The sequence below is a fragment of the Pelodiscus sinensis genome, chromosome 2 (genome assembly GCF_052426305.1).
Source record: "Pelodiscus sinensis isolate ZL-2025 chromosome 2, ASM5242630v1, whole genome shotgun sequence".
Lineage (NCBI taxonomy): Eukaryota > Metazoa > Chordata > Testudines > Trionychidae > Pelodiscus > Pelodiscus sinensis.
Window position 1 is genome coordinate 8,967,773 of NC_143053.1, and position 27,070 is coordinate 8,994,842.

Here is a 27,070-nt window from a genome sequence, read left to right on the forward strand (position 1 = left end):
CTCTATATTGAAGGGTGCAATCTATAGCACTGGCAGAAAATTAAAATGCATTGAACTGCATTTATAAGCAGTATTTTGAGGGTCCTAACTTCTCTACCCTGGGTGCCTTTTACAATAACTACCTTTTGGGGTTTGAAGGAAAACATGTATGAGAAATGAAAATAGATGCTGCTAGTTTGAGGTGCGTAATACAGATAAACTCAAAACAAATGTCATTCTCATAAATGTAAAAACATATCTTGTGTCACAGACTAGGGAAGGAACTGTTCCAAAGAACTGAAATGGCCACTTTATTCAGTAAAAGAATGTTTCCAATAAATGCGTTGGCTGCCTTTCTCTTTAGGAGATTAACCTTGCGTTTGAGTAGTTTTCCGCTTTTGCATAAAATGCATAACAATTTTTTTTTCACAGGTCTAGCCATTGGCGATGTCCCAGACAAGCAGCCCATTGGCATAGTTCTCACTGTGCTGGGGGTAGTAGTGTTGGATTTTTGTGCTGATGCAACAGAAGGGCCAATACGGGCCTATTTGCTGGATGTGGTGGACAGTGAAGAACAAGACATGGCACTCAACATCCATGCCTTTTCTGCTGGTATGTAGTTCATTTATTTCTCCTGCAATTTTTGTATCTGCATGAGGTTGGCCAGTCATTACTTAGTTGACTTGCATTGAAAATTTAGTTGCACAGGTTAGGGATGCTAAATTTAGACTAATTGGCTATTTGAATAGTTGATGCAATTTGCAGCGACTATTTGATTAGTCGATAAGGGCACCTATGCCTTTGAAGTGTAGCGACAGCCCCAGGGCTGTCGCTACACTTCAATGGCAAAAGTGCTGCAGGGAGCACGCCAATCCCCCGCTGGCCCTGTGCTCCCAGTGGTGTTTCAAAGCGGCAGTGCTGCATGGAGCCTGGGGTCAGCAGGGGAGTCCCCAGCTGACTCTGGGATCCACGCAGCGCTGACTCTTCTTCCCCCTTCCCCCCCCCCCCTTCCTGCCTCTTTCTGATAGAGGCAGCAAAGCGGGGAGGGGAGACTAGTTGACATTTGCTTATCAGCTAGTCAACTAGTCCTTCACATCCCCACTATAGGTTGAACCTCTCTCATCCAGTACCCTCGGGACCTGACAGGTACTGAACGAGAGAACTTGCCAAACCATGGGAGGTCAATATTGTCTTTCAGCATTACCAACACTTCCACTGCTTATTAGGCTCTTAGAAGATATTTAGGCATAAATTAGAGTTAAATAATAGTACAGAACACAAGAGCCAGGGCTGGTGGCTGTAAACACACTTTATGGGACCACAGGAAACTTGGATACACCTATAAGTGGACTTCCAGCTAACTAAAATCATGCTGGACCACGGATGTTGCCAGACCAGACAGTGCCAGACAGAGGTTCACCCTATAGATGTTCACTGAACTTGCTTCCCATGTCCGGACTGCATCATAGCCATTCTCCTGCTAATCTAGAGGCTCTCCTCATTCTAAGAGACCATCTATGTGAACCTTGTCTGTCACTAAATAATACTTGCGAATGATGGCAGGATAAAGTATTAAAATATTGCATTGACAAAACATTTTAAGGACCCAGTCAAGGTTTGGGCTTTGTCATGTGCAGACTTGTAGTAAGACATTCTCTTCCCTGAAGTACTTGCAGTCTAAATAGAAAAGACAAACAAAACAATAATAAACGGGGGACAGGTTTCTCTGTTATGGTCTTGTTAATGAGTTACTACAGGTTGATTTTAGTGCAATAATCTGGGTGTACATCAGCGTAACTATAAGGAAAATTGGGAGTGGTACATATTTAACATATATGGTAATATACTGAATGGATATTTGTCTTTGGTTCCCTCCAGTACATTAATATTAACCTCTGGTTTGCCTATAAAACTAAGTGAACCATATTAGAAATGTGAGCTTAGAGCAATATTGAAATAATGTACTTTGGCCAATTGAATCAGCTTGTTGTTATAACTGCCACCAGGTGGACTTGAACTTGGGACCTCTGGAGCTTAGTATAGGCACTCTACCCTTTGAGCTAAAAGCCAGCTGCCTCTCAGTCTATGCTGTAGAGGTCTCTTGTTCTTCTGTTGCTGTGGTCTAGGTGCCACCTCATGGGATAGTGAGCCACACTAGGTGTGTGGGTTACATGATCACATGATGAAAAGCCACTACCGATAACATTGGACTAACCAATCACATACAGTCTTAGAGTTTTGTCTAAAGCTGTAGCTCATTAAAACATTTCCATTTTGTGAAAATTTGTCTGTCAAGAGGTTCAAGAAATAAGCTTCTTTCCATTGCCAAACAGTTGACTCCATCATGGAAATATCTTGTACTTCTAAATACTCTTTGGATGCTCCTAGATGAGATGGTATTTCCAGGCAGACTTAACTTTTGGGTTAGACTGATTTTATTTTCATGCAGCAAAGTAGTAATTGTTGTTTTTCCCCCTCCCTCAGGTCTTGGAGGAGCGATTGGCTATATGTTAGGAGGTCTGGACTGGATGCAAACCTTCTTGGGTGACCTTTTTAAATCTCAAGAACAAGTACTTTTCTTTTTTGCCGCCATTATTTTCTCTGTCTCTGTGGCTCTTCACCTTTTTAGTATTGAAGAAGAGCAGTATAACCCTCAACAAGACAGAATTGAAGATGAAGCAGATACATTGTCTAGTGTGAAGCTCAGTGGAAGCCTTCCACCGCTGAATCGACTGAATGCAATTAGTGAGGAAGATCCCTACGGGACCTCGGTGTACCGAGAGGAGGTTCAGTCAGAGCAGGATCTCCATATGGACTTCCTTGAGGTGGACATTGTACGGAGTAAGAGCGATTCTGTTCTGCACATGCCAGATGCGACTCTGGAAATGGAATCGGAGCTGCTTTTTTTACATGACATTGAACCCTCCATTTTTCAGGACTCTTCCTACCCAAACACTCCCCTCAGCACTAGCCAGGAACGTCTGAAGTGCAAATTTAACCGCCTGTCTGCTTTCCTCAGGGAAAATGAAAAAGAGGAGATGTTGCTTGATAATCACTTGAATGAAGCCAAACTCCCAAATGGCAATGGCTCCCTACCAAAAGATATCCTCAATGGACATGCTAGAATTGGCATGAAGCAATCTAGTACTTCAAACTCCATGCGCAGGCGAAGGCACATGTTCTATCGGCAGCCGTCTTACACCTTCTCCTACTACGGCAAAATAGGCTCTCACCGCTATCGTTTCCGCCGGGCCAATGCCATTGTCTTGATAAAGTCCTCCCGCAGCATGAATGATATCTATGACATACAGAAGAGGCAGCGGCAGAGGTACCGACACAGGAATCCGAGTGGCACAACAAATTCCAGCGGAGACACTGAAAGTGAAGAAGGGGAAACTGAAACCACTGTCAGGCTTCTGTGGCTGTCCATGCTAAAAATGCCCAATGAGCTCCTGAGACTTTGCCTGTGTCACCTCTTAACGTGGTTTTCCATCATTGCTGAAGCTGTGTTTTATACGGATTTCATGGGACAGGTCATCTTTAAAGGAGATCCCAAGGTAAGCAAAGAGTCTGCATTGCCAATGCAGAACTGCTTGTAATTCTCTTTAGATTATACTCTGGTAAATCTTTGTTTCATGCAGGCTCCTTCTAATTCTACCGAATTACATGCCTACCATGCTGGAGTTCAGATGGGCTGCAGGGGATTGGTCATTTATGCTGCAACTGCTGCTGTTTGCTCAGGTAAGACTCCATGCAGGCAAGCAATAAAGTATCTCATTAATCGTATGAGCGAGGTGCTGCAGCGATAATGTTAAATATTTTTTTAGCATCAAAATATAACTTGGTCTAAACTAAAGAGTGCACCTTCCAATCAGCTCTTGCAACATTGAGGGGGAGGCAAGAAGAAACGTGGGAATGTATTTTGTTGTAATGGGTATTAAGTCTGGCTTCTCAAGAGTCTGTATGGCCAAGTACCTCAAAGACAGAACTATGAATACATCCTTTCAAACCTAAAACTACCTTTGAGGACACTTGTCATCTCTAGCCAGCCATCAACCATCAGAAAGGTAAAATATGCCTACCAAAAAGTTACTTATGTAAAAAACGTATAAAGACTGTTCTTAAAAGCAAAATTATAAATTATACCCTCTAAGACGCATCTGTTAAGTCTGAGCAGCCTAGCAACTTTCGAGCTACTGTTTGCACTTGAAGTTTTCTGTAATAGAGAACTTTAGGCATACTTTAATTATGCATTTTGTAGCCCACACATGTGTGCATATGCACATGTGAATTACAACTTAATATTCCTGGGACCATCTCATTATTGAGGCATCTCCAGATGTCACCTTGTAAAATACAAAGGGGAAGTCTGGCTCTGGGGTTGGATTATCTAAAGCATTTAATTTAGTAAAGGTCTGAGCTAGGAAATTGATCTATCCTGTGCTCCAAAGGTCCATTGAATTGGAATCTTGCAGCACCTAAATTCTAGTCCCAGTTCTGCCATAGTCTTGAAGTGTGGCCTTGGGCAAGTCACTTAGCCTCTGTCTGTTTTCCAGTTCTTAGAAACACACTATCCCATCTTCAGCCTTCTTGATAGGTGGTGAAAATGAATCCGTGTTTGCACAACACTCTGAACATGGTAAAAGCCATGTAATCCTTAAATGTTAGGTCGGACTGTGAATTGTGCAGTGGAATCGAATAGACTTATAACGTGGGTTTGATTCTTGGTTTAATTCTCTGCAGCCTTGCTACAGAAATACTTGGACAACTATGACCTTAGCATAAAGGTGATCTACATTCTGGGCACGCTGGGTTTTGCAATTGGTACTGCAGTGATGGCTATATTCCCCAATGTGTATGTGGCTATGATCATGATCAGCACGATGGGAATCGTCTCGATGAGTATCTCCTACTGTCCTTATGCGCTTTTAGGACAATACCATGACATTAAACAGGTATGTGAAATACTTAATCACAGTGGTCCACTTCCACCTCCCTATTTAAAATTGTGAGGCAAAAAAGGATTTGGCACATCCACTTGCTTGGGGACTATAGAATTAGTTGGGACATCTCCCAAAGAAAAGCTGTAACTTCTGAATTGCTAGTGAACAGCAATGACTGCTACCTAATCGGGCCACAATTAGCATAAATTCTGCTCAATAGGGACACGTTAGCTTGGAGCCAAGTTACTAAATGATGATGTGAACGGGGTTAAATGTATCTGAAATACAGAACATGGGCCTTTTAATAAAAAATGCTGGTGGGGGGGGGGGGGGGGGGTTACATAATCTTTAAATAGAAAGTGACCATGAATGCCATAACGGTCACTGCAATTCTGGCAAATGTTCTTCTTCAAAGGGCCTGTTTCCTTAATGGGAGGATAGGCTATCTACAGAGCTCTCCCATCTAAGCATCACCTGCTGCGCTGGAAGCGTGTTGGAGGCTCTGGTAATAGTCTGCAGGCACAACCACAGGTTCTGTGCTGGAACTCGGCCTGTACAAGAGAAGTGCAGCCACCTTCACTTCTGGAGTCTTAGTGCTGCTGTTTGGGTTTCAGCCTCGAAGAGAAGGTGTTGGACACATCAGTCTTCATTGACGTGATGTTTTAAAATCATGGAGAAGTTTCTACTGGCCAATTCATTTTTAAAATGGCATTTATAAAAACTTAATTTGGAGCCAGCTATGATGGCAAAGGCCTTTAAACTAGAGTGATCAATGGCCTGTCTGGCCCAAATTGAGCAGGAACTTCGCTCCAGAAGAATGGATTCCAGCTGACGGACTTTAGTATGAGCGGTGTGGGTAGAAATGCACTTGAACCTCCATACTCTGGGTGTCCCTAATCTGGGAACATCTGTGGTACAAACCCTGGGACAGGGAGAAGGTGGCTCTGCATGCTGCTGGTCCCCCTCTCCTCCAGCAGGGGGAGTGACAGCACGGCAAACTGCTTCACCAGAGGCTTTCCCTGCCACTCCCATAGCAGTGGGAGGCTGGTGCACAAAACCATGTGTGCCCTCAGGAGCAGGGTGCCAAGTGAGCGCCCCACCCCTCCCCTCAGGAGCCCTCCTTCGTAGACCCAGTGCCTCTGTGATCTGCGAAAGTTCCTTAATCCAGCAGACCCAAATTCCCAGGGTTGGCAGATTAGAGGTGCAAGTGCATTTTTATTGCCTCCTTGACCCGTTTACTCTTTAAGCAGAAGTGAAGGTGTTGCTGGCTGAGCCATTTGGGGTGGAGAGAGGCGGTTGTGTTCGGGAGGAGGTGTGGTTCAGAGATCACTTCTAACGGACATGCCTTCTCTTTCAGTATGTTCACCACAGCCCTGGAAACTCCAAGCGCGGGTTTGGCATAGACTGTGCTATCCTGTCATGCCAGGTTTACATCTCCCAGATCCTGGTGGCCTCCGCGCTGGGAGGGGTGGTGGATGCAGTAGGCACGGTCCAGGTTATTCCAATGGTGGCATCAGTAGGATCCTTCCTGGGCTTTTTGACCGCTACCTTCTTGGTGATTTACCCTGACCTCACAGAGGACCCGAAGGAAGAACAGAAGGGGCTGAGCCCTCCCGTGACCACGGAAAGCGACGGTGTGGATGCCGAGAAACCAACTGCGATAAAGCTGCCACAAAAAGAGGCGGCCTCATCCGAATTGGAAAGCGAGACAACCATTTGAATGGGTCATTGTTATTTATACACATTCCAAGCAGTTCAGGTGCATGAATGAGGACATTCTTTACAGAAAAATTCTGATTCCTCCTTAGTTACTTGCTGCTTTAACGGCAGCAAAAATGACTACTTCATGCAATACCATAGATGAAATTCTGTAGCCCTAAGCTAGATTTGAACAGATAGCTATTATGCTGATTGCTTTCTCTACGATTTAGACATTGTCACTTCTGAATACTTTTTACATTAAGAGCACACTTAGATTTCCAATATATAAATCTGCAGGTACCTTGTTTGTTTGTTCTTGCATGTTTTAAAATGTCATGACAGGTTCACAGTGTATACAGGTTAGCAGTTTAGAAAAAATGAGTTGCTTGCAATTTTTAGACTAATTGGAAACAAGCTATTTTGACTATAGGCTTCACTAATTTTTTTGTCTGAATATTTCAGCTCTTGCTAATGTAATAGGTGAATCAACTGCATAAATGCCTTTCTCTTTTTTCTGTAAAAACAATATGTAGTTACAGCTACGATTATTAACATCCATTTAGATTTCATTCTATTTTAATGGGTGCAATTATTACAAGAGTTTTGGGGTTTTTTTGCGATTCTGTTTTTAAAAAAACAGTTACTACAGTTTGAGATGTGCTGTTAATTTTTATTCAAATCTGTTCCCAAGTACCGCTGCTTGTCAGAAACGGATGGCATTGGGTGCATGGCTTAGCTGCTGATGGAAGGAATAGCAGCTGGGAAGGTGATCTGCATTTGCAGCAAACATTTGCAGTGAGTGCAGAATTTAAGGAGTGTAATAGGAACATGCTGTGACCATTTTAGCAGGGAGCTTTGTATGTGAAACTTCCTGGGGTTGTGGGGTTTTTTAACTTGGCATTTAGAGCTGATCATCTCACTTTGACTAAGCGACCATAGAGAAAGGAATTTCATTCAGATGGCTTCCTGGAAGTGATGTGAGGATTCTCTCCATTGGGGAAGGAGGCGGTTGTTTGCACTTTTTTGATCCTTTTAACCTGGCTGGGAATCACAATAGTCTAGTGACAGTGTCAGTAAAACAAGGTAAACCGAAGGCCTACCTCTAACTTCATGCCATTGTTTGGGGATAAATCTGTCAAAAAAGAGCTTTGGTCCTTAAAATCCTTAAAATCCAATTTGGGAGCATGTAATGCAGTTCTTCTCCTTCATAGGAGTTTTATGTTGGAGCTCTTTTCAGTTGCTGTCCTGAATCCTTCAGCCTGACCTCTTTACCCTCTGCTGTAATACTGGATTCGGGACATAGCTGCAATACAAGGAAACTTTCTATGAAGAACTATAGGAAAGATATTAATTTAAATGCTAGACTGAACTTTTAGCAGTGCTGAAAACCCTGGCTAGATAGAACTCAGACACAGCAGCCTTTTAAGGTGTCTTTATAAACAGAAAACGCACTTCTTACCAGACAAGGACAGGAAGCGTCAAACCCTCCTTTTCCATGTGGAAATGAGTAGAGGCTGCCGTGAGTTCACAGGTTTAATCAGGCAAAACCAGACTGCTGCTGCCAGGTTTATGCCACCTCAAACTCTTGAAATTGCAGCAGTACTTTAAAATGCATGTCCAAATGATGCTGCAATGTCCTCATTCGAAAGCAAAGTTGTGTGTATGTTTCAGAATGACAAACTGTTTTTAATACTTGAATTGTAAGGGTATATAAGAGAATACATATACTAGTGAAGCTGACGCTAACTGGCTGTCTTGCCAATGTCATCAATAAAATACTGAAGGCATCACATGTTTTCTTCTTAGCTGAAGGATTTTAGGCAATACCCCTTTCTCCGTCTGACAACTGGATTCAGTTGTGAAACATGCCAGACGTTCCCAGGAGCAAATATACTGGGGTTTTTTTTAGGCTGAGCTCTGAAATTCCACCAAGTATACAGAATTGCACAGGATTCTAAGTATTTTAAAGTCTTCTCCCCCCCCCCCCCAACCTTGGTGAATTTTTTTAGAAGACTTGTGAATTTTGTGTTCAGACAGGACAATAATACTACTGAAGCATTTAAGACCTCGTTGAAGAAATCAGTTAGAAATAATTTCTCGCTGAACTCTTGGAGTGAGGTTTTCTCATCTCTGTATATATTCTAGTAGGGTTCACATAACCGGTAGTGTTTCACCGTAAAACTGGCATTCCTGTAAAATACAAACCTAATTAGATGTTTTTAAAGCTTAGCATTAATATTTTATTTTAAAACACTTTCTAGGATTCTGCTTCTTTAAGTGGACACAGTCCATAGTTCTTAACTTGCACATATAAACAAGTTTTAAAGTTACCGTTGCATGTGAGATTGTCTATAAATTTAATCTTTTAATACCAGTCTGGTCTCTTTTCTCTTTACAGAAATGTTTCACTGAATGTAGTTTAAACTAACATTACCAGACATACCACATTTTGGCTCCAGAGGGTGCTATGCTGGCGACAGTTTAGCCTGGCAAAGAGGGAACATAGCAAACAGAGCAATCCTAAAACTTTGCTTTTTGGAGCTGGGCACAAGCCCATTTACTTTGCCTCCCTATTTCAGAAGGGAGAGAGGTTTTAATGTGGGGTAGAGCTCAGTTTTGGACCCAGAAGATCCAAAGTGAAGGTCCCAGGGAAATAGTCATATAAACACACTTCATATTGCTGGCAGTACTTATTGGGTAGCCCTGTTTAGATCTTCAGACTTGTACCCACAGTAGCTACTATTGCCTAGCCAGCTTATGGAGCTTGGAGAAGTTTAAGTCCAAAACTGAAAAGCATCTTTGGACAGGTTCTTGCTGGTGATTATGGGAGCTTGATGAATTCTGGCGCTCTTGGATTTGAGAATTGCTTTGTAGCCCAGGTGTTTCCTTTAAGTAAACAGCCCTGTAGTTCTGAATGTATTGTATACCTTATCTTCAATGGCAAAGAGCATTACACTTGATGGATTTGACTAGTGCAATCTTACAGTAATAATCACCTTCTTTCTTACTGTGGGAATGAAGGGAAGAAAAAGCTGAGTGAGCCATTTAACTTCCTGGGGATTCTAAATAGTGTATAGGTTTGCCAATATTACTGCACAGTCCACTTCATCTTCTGAATGCATCTGTTAAAATACATACCACAGCAGGTTTAAGTTTGGCTAGTTTAATTCTTCCTCTATTTCTCTTTACCACAGAATGTTACAGCCATGAAGCAAGAAACAAAGATTTTTAATAACACTTGACAGCTTTACATTCATGTTCTTAAAAGGTTAAATTAGTTAAAAGTATCTTTCATGAGCGGTCTGGTTGCTAGGCATCATGTCTAGCATTAAGCTGTGTTAAGTCAGAGGCTTTAACGTAACCATTTTTGGAAATTCTATCACTGAATTTGCTCCATTGATTTATTATAGTCTAATTGTATTTAAACCAAGCAGCTCATTAAGAAGGATTTCAAAAAATAGAAGCAATAATTTCTTAGGAATATTTTCCTCCCCTTACTCAAAGTGTTTGAATAGAGATTTCTTACCTAAATAACCTTTCAATAATTTTAAGCTGATTTATCTTTGATCCACTCTGTCCACTCTCAGGTCAGGATAACAGTTGGTGAGGAAAGACACGTGCCTTTCACGCCAAGGGGCAGAGAAGCAACTGTAGGAGAAACGGCAAATCCAGTGCAAATTACAGCTCTGAACCTTGCCTCCTATTTGGCCCATCAAAGATGGGACCGTTTCTAAAAGAAGGCTGAGCAGGGATGCACCAGGAATCAGAATTTCCCTATCTCTAGCCGCAATGGTAGGAGTGACTTTCACTATGGAAACTCTGGCTGCTGGATTCAGTTGTGAAACATGCCAGACGTTCCCAGGAAGCCAGTTTTAAGTAGTTTGGAGAACTAAGGTTTCTCAATCGTGTCTCCTCTAGTTTGAATCCTTCTCTATCAGCATTTGAATAACTATATATGGCAGAGGTGGCAATATTGAGGAAGTACATCATCTGATCCCCTGTTGTCTCACTGGAATCTTGGATTTTGGTGATCTAGGCCTTGTTCCAAAATCCAGGGGAGTCTAGAAAGGGCTTCTGTTCACGCCAGTGGGCTGTGGATTAGACACTTGGTAGCCGTTTACAGCTCTCTGGATTAACACTAAATTTATAAATAGCAGAAGGGGAAGTTAAATTGTTCTGCTGGGGATGGAAGTACAACTTGTGGGATTCCACTCTTGCAACTTTGATTTTGTTCAATATATTCCATATTTTTATTAACGGCAATTTAATGTGGGCACGTGATTTTAGTTTTGTGACATTCTGTGCTTCATTACCTACTTTTACTTCCTAGCGCTTCCTATATAGAATTGAAAACTCAGTGATTAAGCTAGAAGTAAAACTAGGTACTGAACGCTCCCTATATATACTTCAGGCCAAAATATCTTTGATGGTTTGTGTGCTCTTTTTGAATTGTACTAAGTAATATTGGTGGGGGGGGTTTTACTTTAGTTCTTCCAGTTTTCCCACTTAGTCTGCTGCAAGATGAGCTAAGCTATAAAATATATATCCTGTTTATAGAACACCTGCATGAAACTTCAAGCATCTGGAGGATCTGTTGTGGAAAAGCGATTGTTTTTATTTACAGCTGTCTGCTCCTTGTTTTCTATTGACAGGCCAAATAAATGTAATTCACGCCAAATGTTGCACATGAATGGTATTGATGACTGTGTATGAAATACCAAATTTTATTTTTCCTTAAGGTGATTTATATGGCTATAGATAATCCTTGAGCTTATACCACCATACTGCAAGTTTGTAAATTTGCATGGAAAAGGGTCATTCTCCAAGGATAAGCTACCCAAAGTTTTCTATTTCTCATGTTGCATCCAGAATAAGCATATTGCAAATGCGCCTTCTGCTCACTCGAACTGTTTTGTTGTAAAGGATTTTTCACTTCAGCCAGTGGAAATTGGATCGGAAGGACTACATTCCGTTGTCAGGGTCACTTAGGGTACGTCTAGACTACAGGCTTTTGTCGACAGACGTTTTGTCGACAGATACTGTCGACAAAGCTTCTGTCGACAGAGCGTCTAGACTACATTCAGTTCTGTCGACAAAGCAAGCTGCTTTGTCGACAAAACCCTGTAGTCTAGACACAACCCTAGATGCAATAACACCTTCTGTCAACAGAGCTCTGTCGACAAAAGGCGTTATGCCTCGTAAAATGAGGTTTACCAGCGTCGACAAAACTGCTGAGTTCTGTTGATGTTATGTCGACAGAACTCAGCGGTAGTGTAGACGCAGGTATAGTTTTGTCGACAAAAGTCCACTTTTGTCGACAAAACTCTGTAGTCTAGACACATCCTTACACAACTTGTCAGTCGGAGCAGAAAGTCCCACCATTCCAATGCTTGGTTTTGCCCCGGATTAAATTAGACTTTTCTGTAAAATGGATTTGAATTTCTAGACCTGAATAACTTTCAAATTTGTCTTGCTTTTAACCTGGCCTTTTTAGTCTGCAAACTGTTGCTTTGAACCCCTGGGGGCGGGGGAGGGGGGGAGACAAACAGCTTTATCTGAGGCATAGGGGACTGGAAACCGTTGCATCATACAGCATCCTGATTAAACCAGTGGCAACAGGAGCAGTCATTTCTGATGCCAGTAGTAAACAGACTTCTTGTAGTTCTGTAGCTGCTGTCAGTGTAACACAAATGCAAACGTAGCAAACAATATTTTGCCCAGCAAATATTGCACTGTAGTACGAACACAAGTCCTCCAGTGTAAGTGTCCAGAAGAAAAACCACTGCATGAGTTCCTCTGAAACTCTGGCTCATGTTTTTAATTTACATTTTAAAATCCCATTTAAAGATCTAGGAATGTAGCCCTGAAATACTATTACTAGCTTCACTGAGGTTAATACCTAACTGGTACCAGATTTCCAAGTTGCATTGAGTAGAACAAACCCTGAATGGAATTAACTCTGACCCAATTAGTGGTTCTTAACTTTTTCTTTCTGATGTAACATAGACACAAAACCTTTTTGGTAGCCAAATGACCAGCTTGTTTTAAAATGCCTCATATTAATAAAGCTGCATATAGGCATCTCATAATGAAAAAAAAATATTTGGTTCCATTGTGAACTGGCCATATGACAACTACTTTTTTTATCAACTTATTAAGTTGGGGCACTATAATAGCTCTTGCTGAGTTTAGCAATGTTTATAAGCGTGTGTTAAACACATAAGTTTTATGAGGAAAAAGGGATAAAGAAAAGCAATGTCACAGATGAATGTTTGAGTAGACAGCATACCATTTTTATTTCTACACTGTTGAGCTTATTTTCTGTTTTTAAGATAAAACTTTGCATGAGAAACTTTTACTCTGCTGCACTTTCTGTTCTCTTTTTGTATAATCTTGATTTTTCATTTATGCATAGAAAAAATGGATTTAGAAATATTCTACTCTACATTGCATTGTGTTCCAATCTGTTCTACAATTCAATCTTAATAAACATTTAAGAGTTTGTATGTGTTTCTGTGTAATGTCTGAAAATGAAGCACAAGGCCTTGAAAATCCATGCGTGGTGTGCATCTTAGCTGTGTGTGCGGGACAGTGCACAGCAGTAGTGAATGTGGCATTGCTTGATTTCAGGAGGGAGCTGAGTACATTAAACTTTGCAGGCGGTCTCTGGCTAGTCATTTAACCATTCTTCCGTATGTTCCTCACTGTCAATGAAAATAATACTGTACTCCTGTGCCTTTCAAGGTTTGAGTCTAAATAGTTATAAAACGCTATTATAGAAGTGTTCGTTTGGTCCTTGACAGTTCTCCAAACACATTACACCCTTTGCCATCTCTTAAACACCAAAACCAGCCTGGACTGCACCAAACCTATATGGATGCAGGATGGCTTATGTCTTCTCCTTTGGACTGAACCATTCCTGTGTGTTGCTGTGAGGCTATCCCTTATCCATTTATCAAGTCTGTGGGTAGATCATTAAAAGGCACTTAAGATTGTTTATCCTCTTTAATAGCAGAACTATAAAATAATAAAATCCAAGTCTGGCACAAGCAGTACAGGGCTGAACTTTCTTGAGGTTGTTATAGACCTAGCTTTCTGCATATCAGACTTTGTAGTCCAAAGCTGTAGATGCAGCCAGATCGCAAGTTCCTGTTTCGTTTCTGCATATCGTGGGAACTAGCTGGATCACTCCGACTCCTACAGGCTGAACCTCTCTAATCTGGTTCCGCATTGGTCAGGTCTTGAGAGTTCCAGAGAATTTGCCGAACCATAGGTGGTTAATATTGTCTAGCAACATTCAGCTCACTTTGGTCTTACTTCTATCTACCTACATCACATGTGTTTCCTACTTAGCCATAGCTTTTTCTAAAGCCTACACTTTACATGGTACACTGGCACTACAACAGTACTGAAGTGCTTGCGTATAGATCAGTGGTTCCGAGTGTGGTCCAGGGGCTTGGAGAGGAGAGCAGCAACCTGCTCACTCAAGGCTTTCCCTGCTGCTCCCATTGGCCGTAATTGTGGCCAATGGGAGCAGCAGGGGCCACAGAGCCAGCAGGTAAGCCACACCCCATCTCTTTCCTGCTAAGACCCCCCCCCCCCAGCTCCCACCTCACTCCTGCACCCAAGCTCCCATCCAGACCACCTGCCCTTAGCTTGTTCCTGCACCGTACCTCCTGGCCAGACCCTGCACCCCCTCACCCCTTCTGCATTTACTTTGTTGTGGGTGGTTGGCTGGTGGTATGTGGACCAAAAAGTCTGAGAATCTCTGATACAGATGCTTGCTACATCTATAGGGTGCGTCTAGACAGGCAAGATTTTGCCATAGAATACTAGGAGTGGAAGGGACCTCGAGAGGTCATTGAGTCCGGTCCCCTGCCCCCATGGCAGGACCAAATACTGTCTAGACCATCCCTGATAGACATTTATCTAACCTGCTCTTAAATATCTCCAGAGATGGGGATTCCACAACCTCCCTGGGCAATTTACATCGGAATAGCAAGCCCAAAATAACGGGCTTGCTGTGAAGGCCCGGGCTAGCTAGTTCGAGATACACCAGTATCCCCAAATAGCATTGCAGTGTAGACGTGCCCTTAGCCTAACCAACATATATAGACTCATGAGCTTTTGTGGGCAAAACCCACTTCCTCAGTTGAATTGAAGGCATGCAGTGGGTTTTACCCACAGAAGCTCATGAGTCTCTATACTTTGGTTAGCCTCTGAGGTGCTACAGGACCACTTGTTTTTAATGTGCCTTCGTGTCGGTAGAGAGCTGAGGTGCACTGTGTGCAGGGCTGGCCTTACCAGGAGGTGAACTGAGGCGGCCGCCTCTGTCAGACTGTGTGTGTGGGGGGGGGTGCCCCCAGGACCCAGAGTGTAGAAAATTGTCTGCTGCTGGTGCAGATGTATTCTCTGCTCTAGATGCGCAGAGATGGTGGAGTGCTGTGCCGGAGGGAGGAGGGCACAAGAGACATAACAGGCAGGCAGGAGAAAAGGGAGCATGGGGGTGGAGTCATTTGAGCTCCCCACCTCAGATGCCCTGACTGTACGCTACAGCCTGGGAGAGGGGAAAATGTCCTGGCTGCACCAGGGGCTAGAGAGAACAAGCCACTGTGCTAATCCCGTACCCCCGGCCAACACTGCAAAGGGAGGAGAAAACGCCCATTGTCTAGCTCAGGAAAAATGACTCGTGCTCCTGCTCACAGCCTGGCTCTGTGTGCGCTGACACAACCTTCCCACCAAATAGGGTTCCCCGAAGGGGGATTTAAAAAAGCAGCAGTGAGTCAGGCCTTTGCCCCGTGCGAGGCTGCCCTGCCCGCTGCTGCTGCACATAGTGCTTATCACAGGAGGGTTTGCAGCAGCCAGGGAGACCAGGAGGTGACGGGCAGGGACGGGAGACGGCTTTGGCATCGAAGGGCAACGGAAGACATGAGCAAAGGGAGGTTCCATTACGCTGGCTATTGTCTGCACTGCGCGTTTGTTCTGCCGCACCAGAGCCTGGTCCCCGAAGGCCTGACGACAGCACGGAGGAAATTCTGCGGCAACGATCCCGACGCCGAGAGTAAAACCTGCTCCAGCTGGTGCTGCAGCTCCCACGCCCCAAAGACCTGTTCCCTGTGGACTGCGCCTGACGTGCGCGCTCATGCTGCAGGGCGGCTGCTCCGCGTAAGTGGATGATAACGACCCCGTACCCAGCTCCAAGACCAAACCCGTAACTGAGTTAAATACGTATTGCTCCCCTGGGTGACACGAAGGCGCTGCAGCGCTAGAACGAAGCAGACGGGTCCAGAAGCTTGACACTAAATGATCATGGGCGTCAGAACTGAACAACTGCGGCCGGCTCGGAGCCATGATATGGGCAGGGACGGGACCACGGTGTGAAGATCACCCCAGTGAACGCAGCCCCGGGGTATCCTGGCAGTAGGGGACACGCCCTGGGGACTGGGGCATCCTAGCTCTTGGCATCACCTGCCTGCAGCCTGATTTATGGCTCTGCCCAGCTGCACCAGGCTGGTGCCTGTTACCACCAGCAGGGAAGCTCTGTCTTCAAGGCACAGCGCCCCCTGCAGGGCAGAGAGCAGATTGGCACATGTGGCCTGAGGGCGAGGCCATAATCCTCGGGCGGGTGTCTGACATAAGGGGCTGGGGCACTCTCGGTGCCTGTTCTGCTCAGCCAAAGGGCATGGAACCCACCACCTGTAGCGCTCCCGAGCGGTCGCACAGCCACCTGCCCCAGGCAGAGAAGGGAGTGGGGGTGCAGGCTGGCGCTCCTTAGCTCTGGCCTGGGTCTTAGAGGCCGGCCTGCATGAGTCAGAGGAGCCCCTGGGGCAGAGCGCCAGGGAGACCCTGGTGTGACTGTGAAGAGGGGGAGCCCGTCCTACCTGCACCCCGAGCTGCTCATGTTACCACCATGGCGCTCAGGGTTACGTGGACCGGCCTCGGCACTAGGGTCTGGCTCAACGCCCTCTCAGAGCCCTTCCAGCGGCGAGGCTGACGGCCTGTCCTACTCCTGTACCCTGGCAAGCAGTAGGCAGCTTATGCCGCCCTTCCCTGCCACACAGCACCTAGCCACTGGTCGGGGAAGGGGCGGGGGTCAGCTTGCCCTGGTAACCAAGGGTGGTGGCGTTCAGGGCGTGGCCCTGATGGAACATGCCGGCTGCTGGACGCCTCCTCGCTGCGTCAACGTGGAGGCCACATCCAGCAGGTGGCGCTACTCTTGCAGGGCGGGTTCGGAGACGTGTTGCAGCAGCACTTGGGTCATGTCAGTGCCTGCCCTGCACCCCTCACTAGGCTGGCTTGCACCCCAAACATGGCAGCCAGCCGGCAAGCGGGTACAGGCAAAGGGGGCCCAGTGCGTAACGTCTATGCAGGTCAGGCCATCCTGCCCTCTGGATTGAGGTGGGGCTTGGCTGTTGTACAGGGCTGTCAGCACTCGAGACCTGGCCTGTAGTCACCACTGGCACAGGATGCTTCATAGCAGCCTCCCCACTCGCCCCCACCCCAGGGGTGGCACCACAGAGATGGTACTGGGGTAACAGGCTTTTCAGCTGCCTCCCCCCAGCACTGTGGCCTGTGCCCCCCCTCCCCATTGCTGCCTCTGACACAGGCAGCAAAGAGAGGGGAGAAGCAAGTAGCCGAGTACAATCCCCATTGTAAACTGAAAGGAAGTACATTGTTCTTTTTTTACAAGGGTGGCTGGGGCAGAGGGGAGGGGCTCAGGGCAGGGGGCTGGGTGGGGGAGCTCAGGCACAGGGTGAGAGCAGAGAGGGGCAGGTGCAGGAAGCAGGGCAGGGGACCTAGCATAGAAGGCTCAGGGGCCAGGGAGAAACTGACCATGGGCGCACGGGGTGGCGGGAGTTTCGCTGCTGTGGTGGCAGCTCATCCCGGGGGCCGGGCCTGCAATCCCTGATGGGCAGCTCCCCCCAGGAGCTGGGGCTGGTCCTGGCCTGCAGCTTGGTTTGGGGCAGCAGACTCCAGCCGGGGAGCTGCCCTTCCTTATGGGGAGCCACTGAAAGAGGAGGGGGAGGGAAGCTGCTGAGCAGGAAAGGCACCCCCACTGTTGCTGGGCGGGGGGGGAGAGGGAAGGGGCACTGGCCAGGTGCTGTCCCCCAAGAAACTGGGAAGTTCGATGGAAGTGGGGGGAGGTGTCAGAGCAGAGAGCTCAGCCCTGCTGGGAGCCTGCAAAGCTGCGGACAAAGCTTGTCACGTGGAGGATGGAGCTGAAGGTGGAGGGACCGATTTGTAGCAGAGACTGAGGACTCCTCCGTGTCCCTGAAGAGACTCTGGGCCAGCAACCAGGCTCCTGATTGGGTCCCTGCCAGCATGGCCGGTGTGGCACCTGGGACGCACAGGCAGGATTTCCTTGCAAAGCCTCGCTCCAGGGGCTGAGCTTGGCAAGAAAGGCCAGGAGGGACCTGCCTGCTCTCAGCGTCCCCTGGATCACACCAGAGCCGAGGGCAGAGACGAGACGGCTGCAGGAGGCAGCTTGAGAGCTGCCACCGGCGGGCAGGCGTTTGGGGCGGGATGGCGGGAGCTCCTTTCAGACACAAAGCTCAAGGCAAGGAAAGCGGGAACAGCCGGACCGGGTCCAGCGTGTCGGTGCGGCATGGAGCAGGATGGGGGGAGTCACAGGCTCACAGGGACAGGTCCCAGGCTGCTGTCGCAAACCCTACAGGGCTCTGGCTGGACGCTCCCAGGAAGCCACACGGAGAGACAAGGAGGTTTTTGTGCTTGTCATTGCCCTTTAGGCCAGTGGTTTTCAAATTATGGGTTGACACCCACCCCTGGGACAGGGAATGTTGAGTCCTGGGTCTCCTTGCTGCAGGGGGATCAGGTGAGCGGGGGGGCGGGGGGGGGGCGCTAAGGCAGCTCCCTGCCTGTCCTGGCACTGCAGACTACGTTGCACCTCAGAAGAGGCTGGCAACAGACCCAGCTCCTCGATAGGGGAAGGAGCACACAAGGCTCTGCCCACTGCTGATGCCCTGAGCTCCAGCTCTGCACCCAGGTTGGGAACTTGCAGCTGGCTGCTTCTAGGGCGCAGCATGGTCGGTGGTGGCAGGAAGCTGCTTTAGCACCCCCCCCCCCCCTGCACTGGTGATAAGGAGCCACTCAAGGGAAGCTCCACCCAGCCCTGACCCCCCCCCTCCCCCACACACACAAAGCCGGAGTCCCCTCCTACACGCCAGAGCTCTCCTCCTGACCCCACTCTCTAATCAAGTTATGTTGGGTCACAGGCATCAATTTTCTTCTACTGGGTCACGAGAGAACAAGTTTGAAGAGCAGGGACGTAGGCCATGGTCCTTGCTGGTGGAAAGCCCCAGCTGTTAATGGAACACAGCAGAAATAAATGAACCACTTTGCTCACTCACTTCTCCCCACTGAGAGCAGACACCCAGGGAAAGGCAGAAGGTTCTACTGTGCCTGGAGACAGGAGCTGTTCTCTTTCCACTGCTGCTGGTATTCCAGCAAAGCCCAGGAGCTCCTACAATTTACCAGGCCTGGGAACCTGCAGTCTGTCAAGAATGGCTTGAACATTTCTTGCCCAATGCATCCCTCTAATAACAATTAATTACTTTGGCCTAGATTCATCTCCCTGCCAGGAGCTGCTTCTGCTGGCTCCTACTTACAGGAGTGAATTATCTTCAAGTCACGTAGGCTGTATCTATTTACCGAGAACAGCTGTCTGCACTCAAAGGTTAACCACACAGGGCCCTGTCTTTATATTTTTGCTCTAAGCTACTTCAGCTTTTGCTGGGTGCAATCAAGGAGCGCAACACGCTAGCAGATTGGACTAGCCCCTTTGCACTTACTTTGCATAGGTATCGGCCATAGAAAAATCAGCGCATGGGGGTTCCCACCAAAGAGCTTGCAGAATTGCTGAGTAACACGGGCCTACATTTCAATCTGATATTGAGCCTCCCCAGAAAGCTTTGAATCCTCTTGCCAAGTCCTACTTAGTCAAGTCAAGGGTGCCCTCTGCTGTCTGTGTCAAGAAATTAATCAAAAAAAATGTGTGGACCCCAAAAGTCCAGTCCTATAGAATGGTGCCAACTGAGGGAGGAAAACTCATTCTTCCTGCATCTGTCACTTGAGCTCGTAAGTGCTTTCTCTTTCGACAGCTGCATTAAGCAGCAGCTCAGCACAGTTCCCTGAATGCAGCGGGTTTTAGAATCCCTTTTGAAAGGGGTACTCTAAGCTCAAACAAATTCGCCGCTCCCCAGCAATAGACCTGCACCGGAAGCCACTAGAGCACAGTGCTACTGTGGCTTCTGGGATGACCTCTATGTTAGCTGACATACCAGGGGCTGACGTGGGCTTTTCCAGAGCCATGAGCATGAGCTGCTACAGCTTACCCTAAAAGACCTTGTCTCTCTAGCTCTGGGCTTTAACAGACTTGTGGCCTCTGCAGACTGAGCACAGAGCGACTTAGTAACCCTCAGCAGTGGATTAGACATGGTTTAGGCTTCCGGGAAGTCCGTCCCAAGCATCTGAGACCCACAGCAGGTTGAATCCAAGAGGAGCTTCCCTACCCTCTTACGTGGCTGCTGCCTCAGCATCTTGTGTAGCACTCACCAGTTGGCTACAGCAGCATGAAGTTCCACAAGGAAAATAATATTAACTCGTTCTGCTAAGCAATCTGTTCAACCTTGTGCTTAGTTTGGCTCTCCGATTAGATTTCCCAGACCAGAAGAAGAGCTCTCGGTAAGATCAACATTTGTTTCTCTCACTAAGGGAAGCTGGTCCTGTAAAAGCTGTTCTCTCATCCACCTGGTCTCCCATATATTCTGGGACCTTCGTGGCGACAACACAACATACATTTATAACTACTGGTATGTAGTTATACCTTTGCAGAGCCTAGGTGCAGTGCTTAGGTGCACAAAATAAGCTATTGTGAGTGTCTTTAGAACAAGAAAAGGAGCCAAATACTGAGAGATATTGATGCTATATTGTATTAAAGATTAAGATTAAGATAAAGAGAGAGACGAGGAATAAGGGTTATTTTGGAAGAAGGGTGTTCTCCCGAAATAACCACATCTACACTGCATTTTGTACTTCGAAATAGCGTTATTTCAAAATAGTGCCATAAGGCGATTATGCAAATGAAGTGCAGGATATTTAAATCCCAGCTTCATTTGCAATTTCGAATGTCTTCATTTGCATCACTCTCGAAAGATGGTGCAAGTGTAGACATACCCTACAGCTATGTCTAGACTGCAGGCTTCTTTCTTTCAGAAGCAGCTTTTCCAGAAGAAATCTTCCAAAAGAGAGCATCAACACAGCAAAAGCGCATCAAAAAAGCGCTTTGCTTTTTCGAAAGATAGCGTCCACACTGAATAGACGCTATCTCACATTTTAGCTGTGATTACTATGGCCACCAGGGCACCTGTGTTTTTTCCTCTTTCCTCTGCTTTGGAAGAACTCCCTCTTCTCCCTCCACACACCCCTTTTTCCGAAAGAGCTCTTTCGGAACAAGGCTTCTTCCTCATAGAAAGAGGTTTACCAATGTCAGAAAAAACCCTCTGTTCTTTTGATTCCCCTCCCCCCCCCGAAAGAATGCGAATGCAGTGTGGACGTAAGTGAAGTTTTTTCAGAAAAACAACTGTTTTTCCAAAAAAACCAAACCTCTGCAGTGTAGCCCTACTCTGTAAGAACGTGGTTTGTGGCAGTCCTGAAGTTAAAAGGGAATGGTAATGATTTAAAGAACATGTCATTAAAATACAGTTCCCTCTGATAAGTTATAGAAGCCAGCTGAAATCTGGCCAAGTGGATATAGCCTGACATTTGTACAGGAAAGAATGAAATCACACATAATACAGGCTGCACAGCAGCACCTTAGGGAAGGCTCTAGTGCTGAGTGTGATAAAACTGAATACAAAATAAAGGCATCTTATATTGGGCCATAAGTCTCGTGGATGCTTCAATAAGAAAGGAAATTATCCACCTCTACTTGCATCTGGTTCATTTCTCCCTTCCTGGAACACTGCACTCACATTTCAACAGCATAGTCCATTAATCAGCCTAGCCCCAACAATTGCCTTTTAAACCATACTGACTTCCACCAGCTGAGAATCTGGGTCCACGTTATTAGAGAGTAAAACTAGCGAGTGACCCCAAAAGGCAGATGAGCAGAACTGAGAAAAGGTTGGAAGAAAAAGACTTAATAGGAAAGATCAAGAGAACGATATATTCACATTATCAAGAGATACTGATGGTTCTATACTGAAAGTCAGCCCTTACACAGGGGGCTAGATCAAAGAATTCAGTATTAGTCACGGAGGGCAGGTGATCACAATGTCATGCTGCACTCTAACCGGCTTATAGAACATACTTACCAGAGGAAGTATGTATGAGCACAGGACTGGGAGCCAGGAATTCAGGACTATGGCTGCAACAGGCTACACTGTTACCTAACCTATCGCAAATATGTGGTGTATGAGCAAGTTTTCACTCTTTGGAAGATGTTGTGTTGTTAGTTTTGAGTTATGCAAAGCGGCCTTTGTGTAGAGGCAGCTTTAGGAGACGGCACTCTGCAAGCCTCAGACGAGCCTGCAGTCTCCCTTGGGCTCTGATTAGAGTCAATTCTTGAGGCACGGATGCTGCAAGGAAACCCAGGCATTGGAGTGGAACTGAGATACATGGCAGAAGGATTGCCCTGCCTGGTTTCTGACCATTTCCTTTCAGGACTGTTGTGTGCATGCAAATAAAGCCAAGTTCCTCTTAAGAGTCTATCCAGACTCATCACTAATGTCTCCTCCCCTGGGGAGCAGAACTGTAACATCTGTGCTTGCTCTGGAGTGGGGCCACTCTGGTGTTAGACGGGAACAGAACTATTCTATCCATTTTATACCTGGGGAAGAGAGGCAAACATTTGCCCAACCCTACAGAGGGCATCACTGTCAGGATGAGAGCTCATTCCTGGTGCACTGAAAGCCTACTGATGAGGCAGGCTAATTATAATTATAAAATGTTTTGTGAAAATAAAAACAAGGCCAGTTATGAACATATGACCAGAGGAGGTTTCTTGGTTGAGCAATATGGTAGCTAACTTTGTCACTGTAATGGTATCGCCCATTAAATGCAATACAGACGTAATTTCATTTCCCAATACCAGTCCAGTAACTCTTCTGCATTTTGGGGGGAGAAAATTATTCTCATGCTCACTTTTCTGCTCTCTCAGGAATGGAGATGAATTAAAAGGAAAAAAGCTATAACTTCCCAGGAACAGGAAAAGGGACTACTTGCAGAAAGAGGAAAGAAGTTCCAGAAGATGAATGTGTTGCTTTCTTGTAGAAGGGAAAATGGCCGACCTCGCTGGTGACATCACAGATCTCTAGAGCAGTCATTTGCAAACTTTTTTTTCTCACGACCCAGTTGAAGAAAATAGTTGATACCCACAACTCAATATAATTTGACTAGAGTGTGGTCTGTGGGGTGAGGCAGAGGATGAGAGTTTTGGGGCTTAGGAGGTGGTTCTGGGTTGGGGAGGGGGGTCAGGGCTGGGGCAGGAGGGACTTACCTCGAGAGGTTCCTAGTTAACAGTGCAGTGGGGGGGTTAAGGCAGCTTCCTGCCTCTCCTGGCACTGCAGACCATGCTGCACCCCAGAAGCAGCCAGCAGCAGGTTTCCAGCCAATACAAGTGTGGCACCAATGCTTGGAACAGTGCATGGAGGCCTGTGTGTTCTCTCCTACCCTCCCCCTACTAGGAGCTGGGCTTACTGCTGGCTGCTTCTGGGGCGCAGCACAGTCTGCAGTGCCAGGACAGGCAGAAAGCCTGCCATAGCACCCCACTGGTCACCAGACCCTCCTGCAGCAACAAGACCCAGTGCCCGACATTCCATGAGCCAGTCCTGGGTTGCAACCCGTCATTTGAAAACCACTGCTCTAGAGTGAGGAGAAAGCATAGTAGGTGCCACACTGGTGTTCATACATCACGCTGATGGACATGGTATTAAAGAGCAATCCCTATCAAACTTAAGGTCTAGTGACTCGAGAACTACTGGATCCCCCACATTAGGACTTCCATGCAATGGGAGAATCCCCAGATGAGAGAAAGCCAAGACGTTTGGATCCTTTTTTTAGTCCCTGACAGAGGAGGCGTGTCAGGGAAAAGGGAAGCTTAGCAGTTATAGGGAATGATAGCCAGTCTGCACAGAATAAAGCATAATAAATGATAGAATAAATACTTCTGCCCAAGTAGAACCTGGTGTAAAGACAATCCTAGTACCAGACAGTCACAGCCATCTTCTCTGCAGCCTTATCTCTGATAGACCCAGCAGATGCTGGCCATGGCTATAAAATTAGGTCCTTGTGGTGTGCTGAATTACATGGAAATAAAAACAAGTTACAAAGACAGGCTAGAATTACAGTAGTGTTTAATATTCTGTTTCTCATATTAGTTTTTTCAGAGACTGAACAAAAGACAAGGGAAAATTTCAGCCATCATCAAGTACCCAGACTTCGTAACTTAACACAGTGGCCCTCCATCTCCGTGGGCTGCAAGATTGTTATAACCAAGAAAGTCTCCGAGGATAGGGTAGTTTTGCTCACTGTGACCACGAACCTAAATTTTGCAGGGTGTGTCAACTGAACCGTAGCAGTGCTTTGACTGGATGCAGAGGGCGCTCACAGATCTCATCAGTCAATGGTGTGCGCAATCAGCATGCACCTCACCTCACCTCATGAGACCTTCCCTTACATGTGCTTCTCTTTAATCATAATGGTAGAAAAAAAGCCTACATGGATGAAGCCAAGTATAATCTGGTAACCTGCGGCTGGGCAGCAGTAAACAAAATGCCTCACAGGCCCCCCACATAGAACACACGTGCCCGATGGGCCACAAGCTGCTCACCACTGACATAGAGAATATTATCTTTTGTTTCTATAACAATATTTCTATTAGCCCAGCACTACTATAGGTTATATGTGTTAAAAAATAAAAGTAGCAGCTGATTTTTCCATCTATTTACAATATTTTATAAAATTATATATTCCATTTTATCCTGCACTGATATAGATACAACTATTCTGCACATGCACATGGTTCTACAAGTTACACATATTTCCTGAAAGGAAGTGACTAGGAAGTATAAGCCAAATGGAATACCAGACCACAGTACAATGGCACTTACAGTCAATTATTTTATATTATCTGCATGACAGCATATGGTGCCTTCATGTAACTTAAAAATAAGCTGAATTATTTTCTTAGGTATGGTCTGACCTAAATAATAGAAGTCCTATTTGTGATTTATTTCTCTGTGTTTTATGGAAATGTTGTCTTCCCCCGTTCCCCCCCCCCCCCCCCCCCCCGCCCCGAAATACTGAAACTACAAAAGAAAGAGACAAAAAAGAACAAAAAAGGAATAGGAAGGGAGGGAAAGGAGAGGCAGGAAGAGGGACAGTGATGGAAAAGGAAACAAACGTCTCAGTTTCCATCCACTTTGAATTAATCAAAAGTTTCTAAAATGTCAGACAATCTTTTCAAATGTGTCTTCTCCAAAACATTATCCGCGCTTTAGCTGCCAGGTCAGCAAAGTTGCTGTGCCAAGCTGCTACCCCTAGATGTAGTCTGCTCCTCCAGCTCAGTAGTATCAGTCATGTGTCTACAATCAGTGCTCTAGAGAGCCAAGCGTCCTGTTTCCAAGATAATCATCTATATCCCAAAACACAGCTCTTGGACGTAATTATCAATTATCCAATATCATATCAATCCTTAAACCTTCTTTTAGTCAAAAGGATTGAATCCTGGGACAGTCCCAAAACATGCTAGTCACTATGGTTCTGAAAGACAAGCATGGACAAAATATGGGGGTTTTTTTCTATCAAATCAGCTTTAATTGTAGACCAACAGTAGAATTTGTAATGGCTTACAAAGCACTTCCCCACTGGCTAAGGTTCAAGTCCATACGCAAATCTTTGTTCCATGCCTGGTGCAGGCCATGTAAATTAGGGAGGATCTTTGTGGCCCTGAAGTCATAACAGTCTAAGATAGCTAGGTAGTCCTGGTTAACAAGTGGTGTTGGGGTGTGGTTGTTTGCATAACTTCAACAAATGTTGCTGCCACAAACAAGCATATAATATATTGAAATTAACTTGCCAAAGAGAACTACTGCAGGACTGGTTCCCTTCCTAAGTACTTGGCAGATCTCAAATATTCTACACTTGCTTTTTAAAGGAACACTACTTCTTAAAGTTGCCATAACTGGAAATATCCAAATATCTCGGCACATCAGCAGTCAGTGTAAGTGCTCTTAGGGAGAGTCTGCATTTTAAACAATGCTGCACAAAAAATATAGATGCAGCAGGAATAAAAAGTCATTCCTGTATTCAAATTGCCTAGGGAGGCTGTGAAACCTCCATCACTAGAGATATTTAAGAGCAGGTTGGATAGACACCTGTCAGTGCTTGGTCCTGCCATAAGGGCAGAGGACTGGATTTGATTACTAGAGTTCTAGTATTCTATGATCTGGCTCCCTGTTTAGAAAGTTACTTTGAATTTACAGTAATTCTATCACTTGGGATAAATCAAACAATCAAATTTAGAATATTTCCAGATGACAGTTTCCAGCCGTCAAGTAGTCAAGATATCAGGATTATTATTTTGTAGGATAATATGTATCTACCTTTAAGAACTAGGTCAGATTGAATTTCTGGGCCATACTCTCTCTGCTGGTTCAGCTTCACTGAAGTCAATTTACCTTAGCAAAGAATTTGGTCCATATCCTGACCTTTCATTACAAAGTTTGTAAAATGTAATCTCCAAGGTTTAAAAATCCAGTGACTTCTCTACTTAGTCTTCCAGGTCCTGGCTGATGATGACAGAGTGCAAACAGAAATTCCCTTTTGTTTCTATGTACTACAATAATGTAGTTACCACTGAAATAATTATACTAATAAATAAAAAATAACACTGATGCATTGAAGGGTGAAGTTGGAGTAACAAATTCCAAATTGGTAAGTTTTCCAACAATAATATTTACACACACTTGGAAAAGTTAAATCTATTCAACTTTCCAAATAGCAATCTTCCCTTCTTCTCTTCCTGAACCACTAAGAACATATCTATCTTCTGCAGAGCACAGTGCCTTCACCGTATCAGCATGGCCCACCAACTCCTTCTCCACAGTTTTCTTTTCGGCATCTATCACATAGATCTTTCCCTTGGTTTTGCCATGTGATATTCCTCTGCTGCCAATCCATATCTGAAAAGCAGAATCCATTTTTAATGCATTACATTCCACTTCTGTTCTAGGATACAGTCTAAGTGTTTCAGCAAAGGAGCTGTTTTCTATGCCCCCAAAGACACAGTCAGTGGTACTCCGGTCAGGTTTGAAAATGGCAGCATTCAACATCTCTCCAGCTACTTGTTGGAGCCAATGGTTTGTATGTTTCTGTACAGGATGTATATTAACCGTGACATTTTAAATAAGGATTGCTAGTTAGAAAGA

At 45.5% G+C, this 27,070-nt stretch overlaps 2 protein-coding genes across 5 annotated transcripts in view; one reads left to right on the plus strand and one right to left on the minus strand.

Annotated features, from left to right (window-relative positions):
• SLC45A4 (solute carrier family 45 member 4) overlaps nucleotides 1-13,125 on the plus strand; it is a 92,652-nt gene extending 79,527 nt beyond the window's left edge. For both annotated transcript variants that reach the window (XM_075920044.2, XM_075920045.2), the window contains 5 exons: nucleotides 412-591; nucleotides 2,464-3,536; nucleotides 3,621-3,720; nucleotides 4,723-4,934; nucleotides 6,280-13,125. In XM_075920044.2, coding sequence (XP_075776159.2) covers nucleotides 412-591; nucleotides 2,464-3,536; nucleotides 3,621-3,720; nucleotides 4,723-4,934; nucleotides 6,280-6,642 — 1,928 coding nt within the window. In that variant the 3' untranslated portion in view covers nucleotides 6,643-13,125. The remainder of the gene's footprint in view (nucleotides 1-411; nucleotides 592-2,463; nucleotides 3,537-3,620; nucleotides 3,721-4,722; nucleotides 4,935-6,279) is intronic.
• Nucleotides 13,126-23,073: 9,948 nt separating this feature from the next.
• Nucleotides 23,074-27,070, minus strand: part of DENND3 (DENN domain containing 3) — an 84,062-nt gene continuing 80,065 nt past the window's right edge. For all 3 annotated transcript variants that reach the window (XM_089776147.1, XM_006123514.5, XM_025184882.3), the window contains one exon: nucleotides 23,074-26,824. In XM_089776147.1, coding sequence (XP_089632273.1) covers nucleotides 26,624-26,824 — 201 coding nt within the window. In that variant the 3' untranslated portion in view covers nucleotides 23,074-26,623. The remainder of the gene's footprint in view (nucleotides 26,825-27,070) is intronic.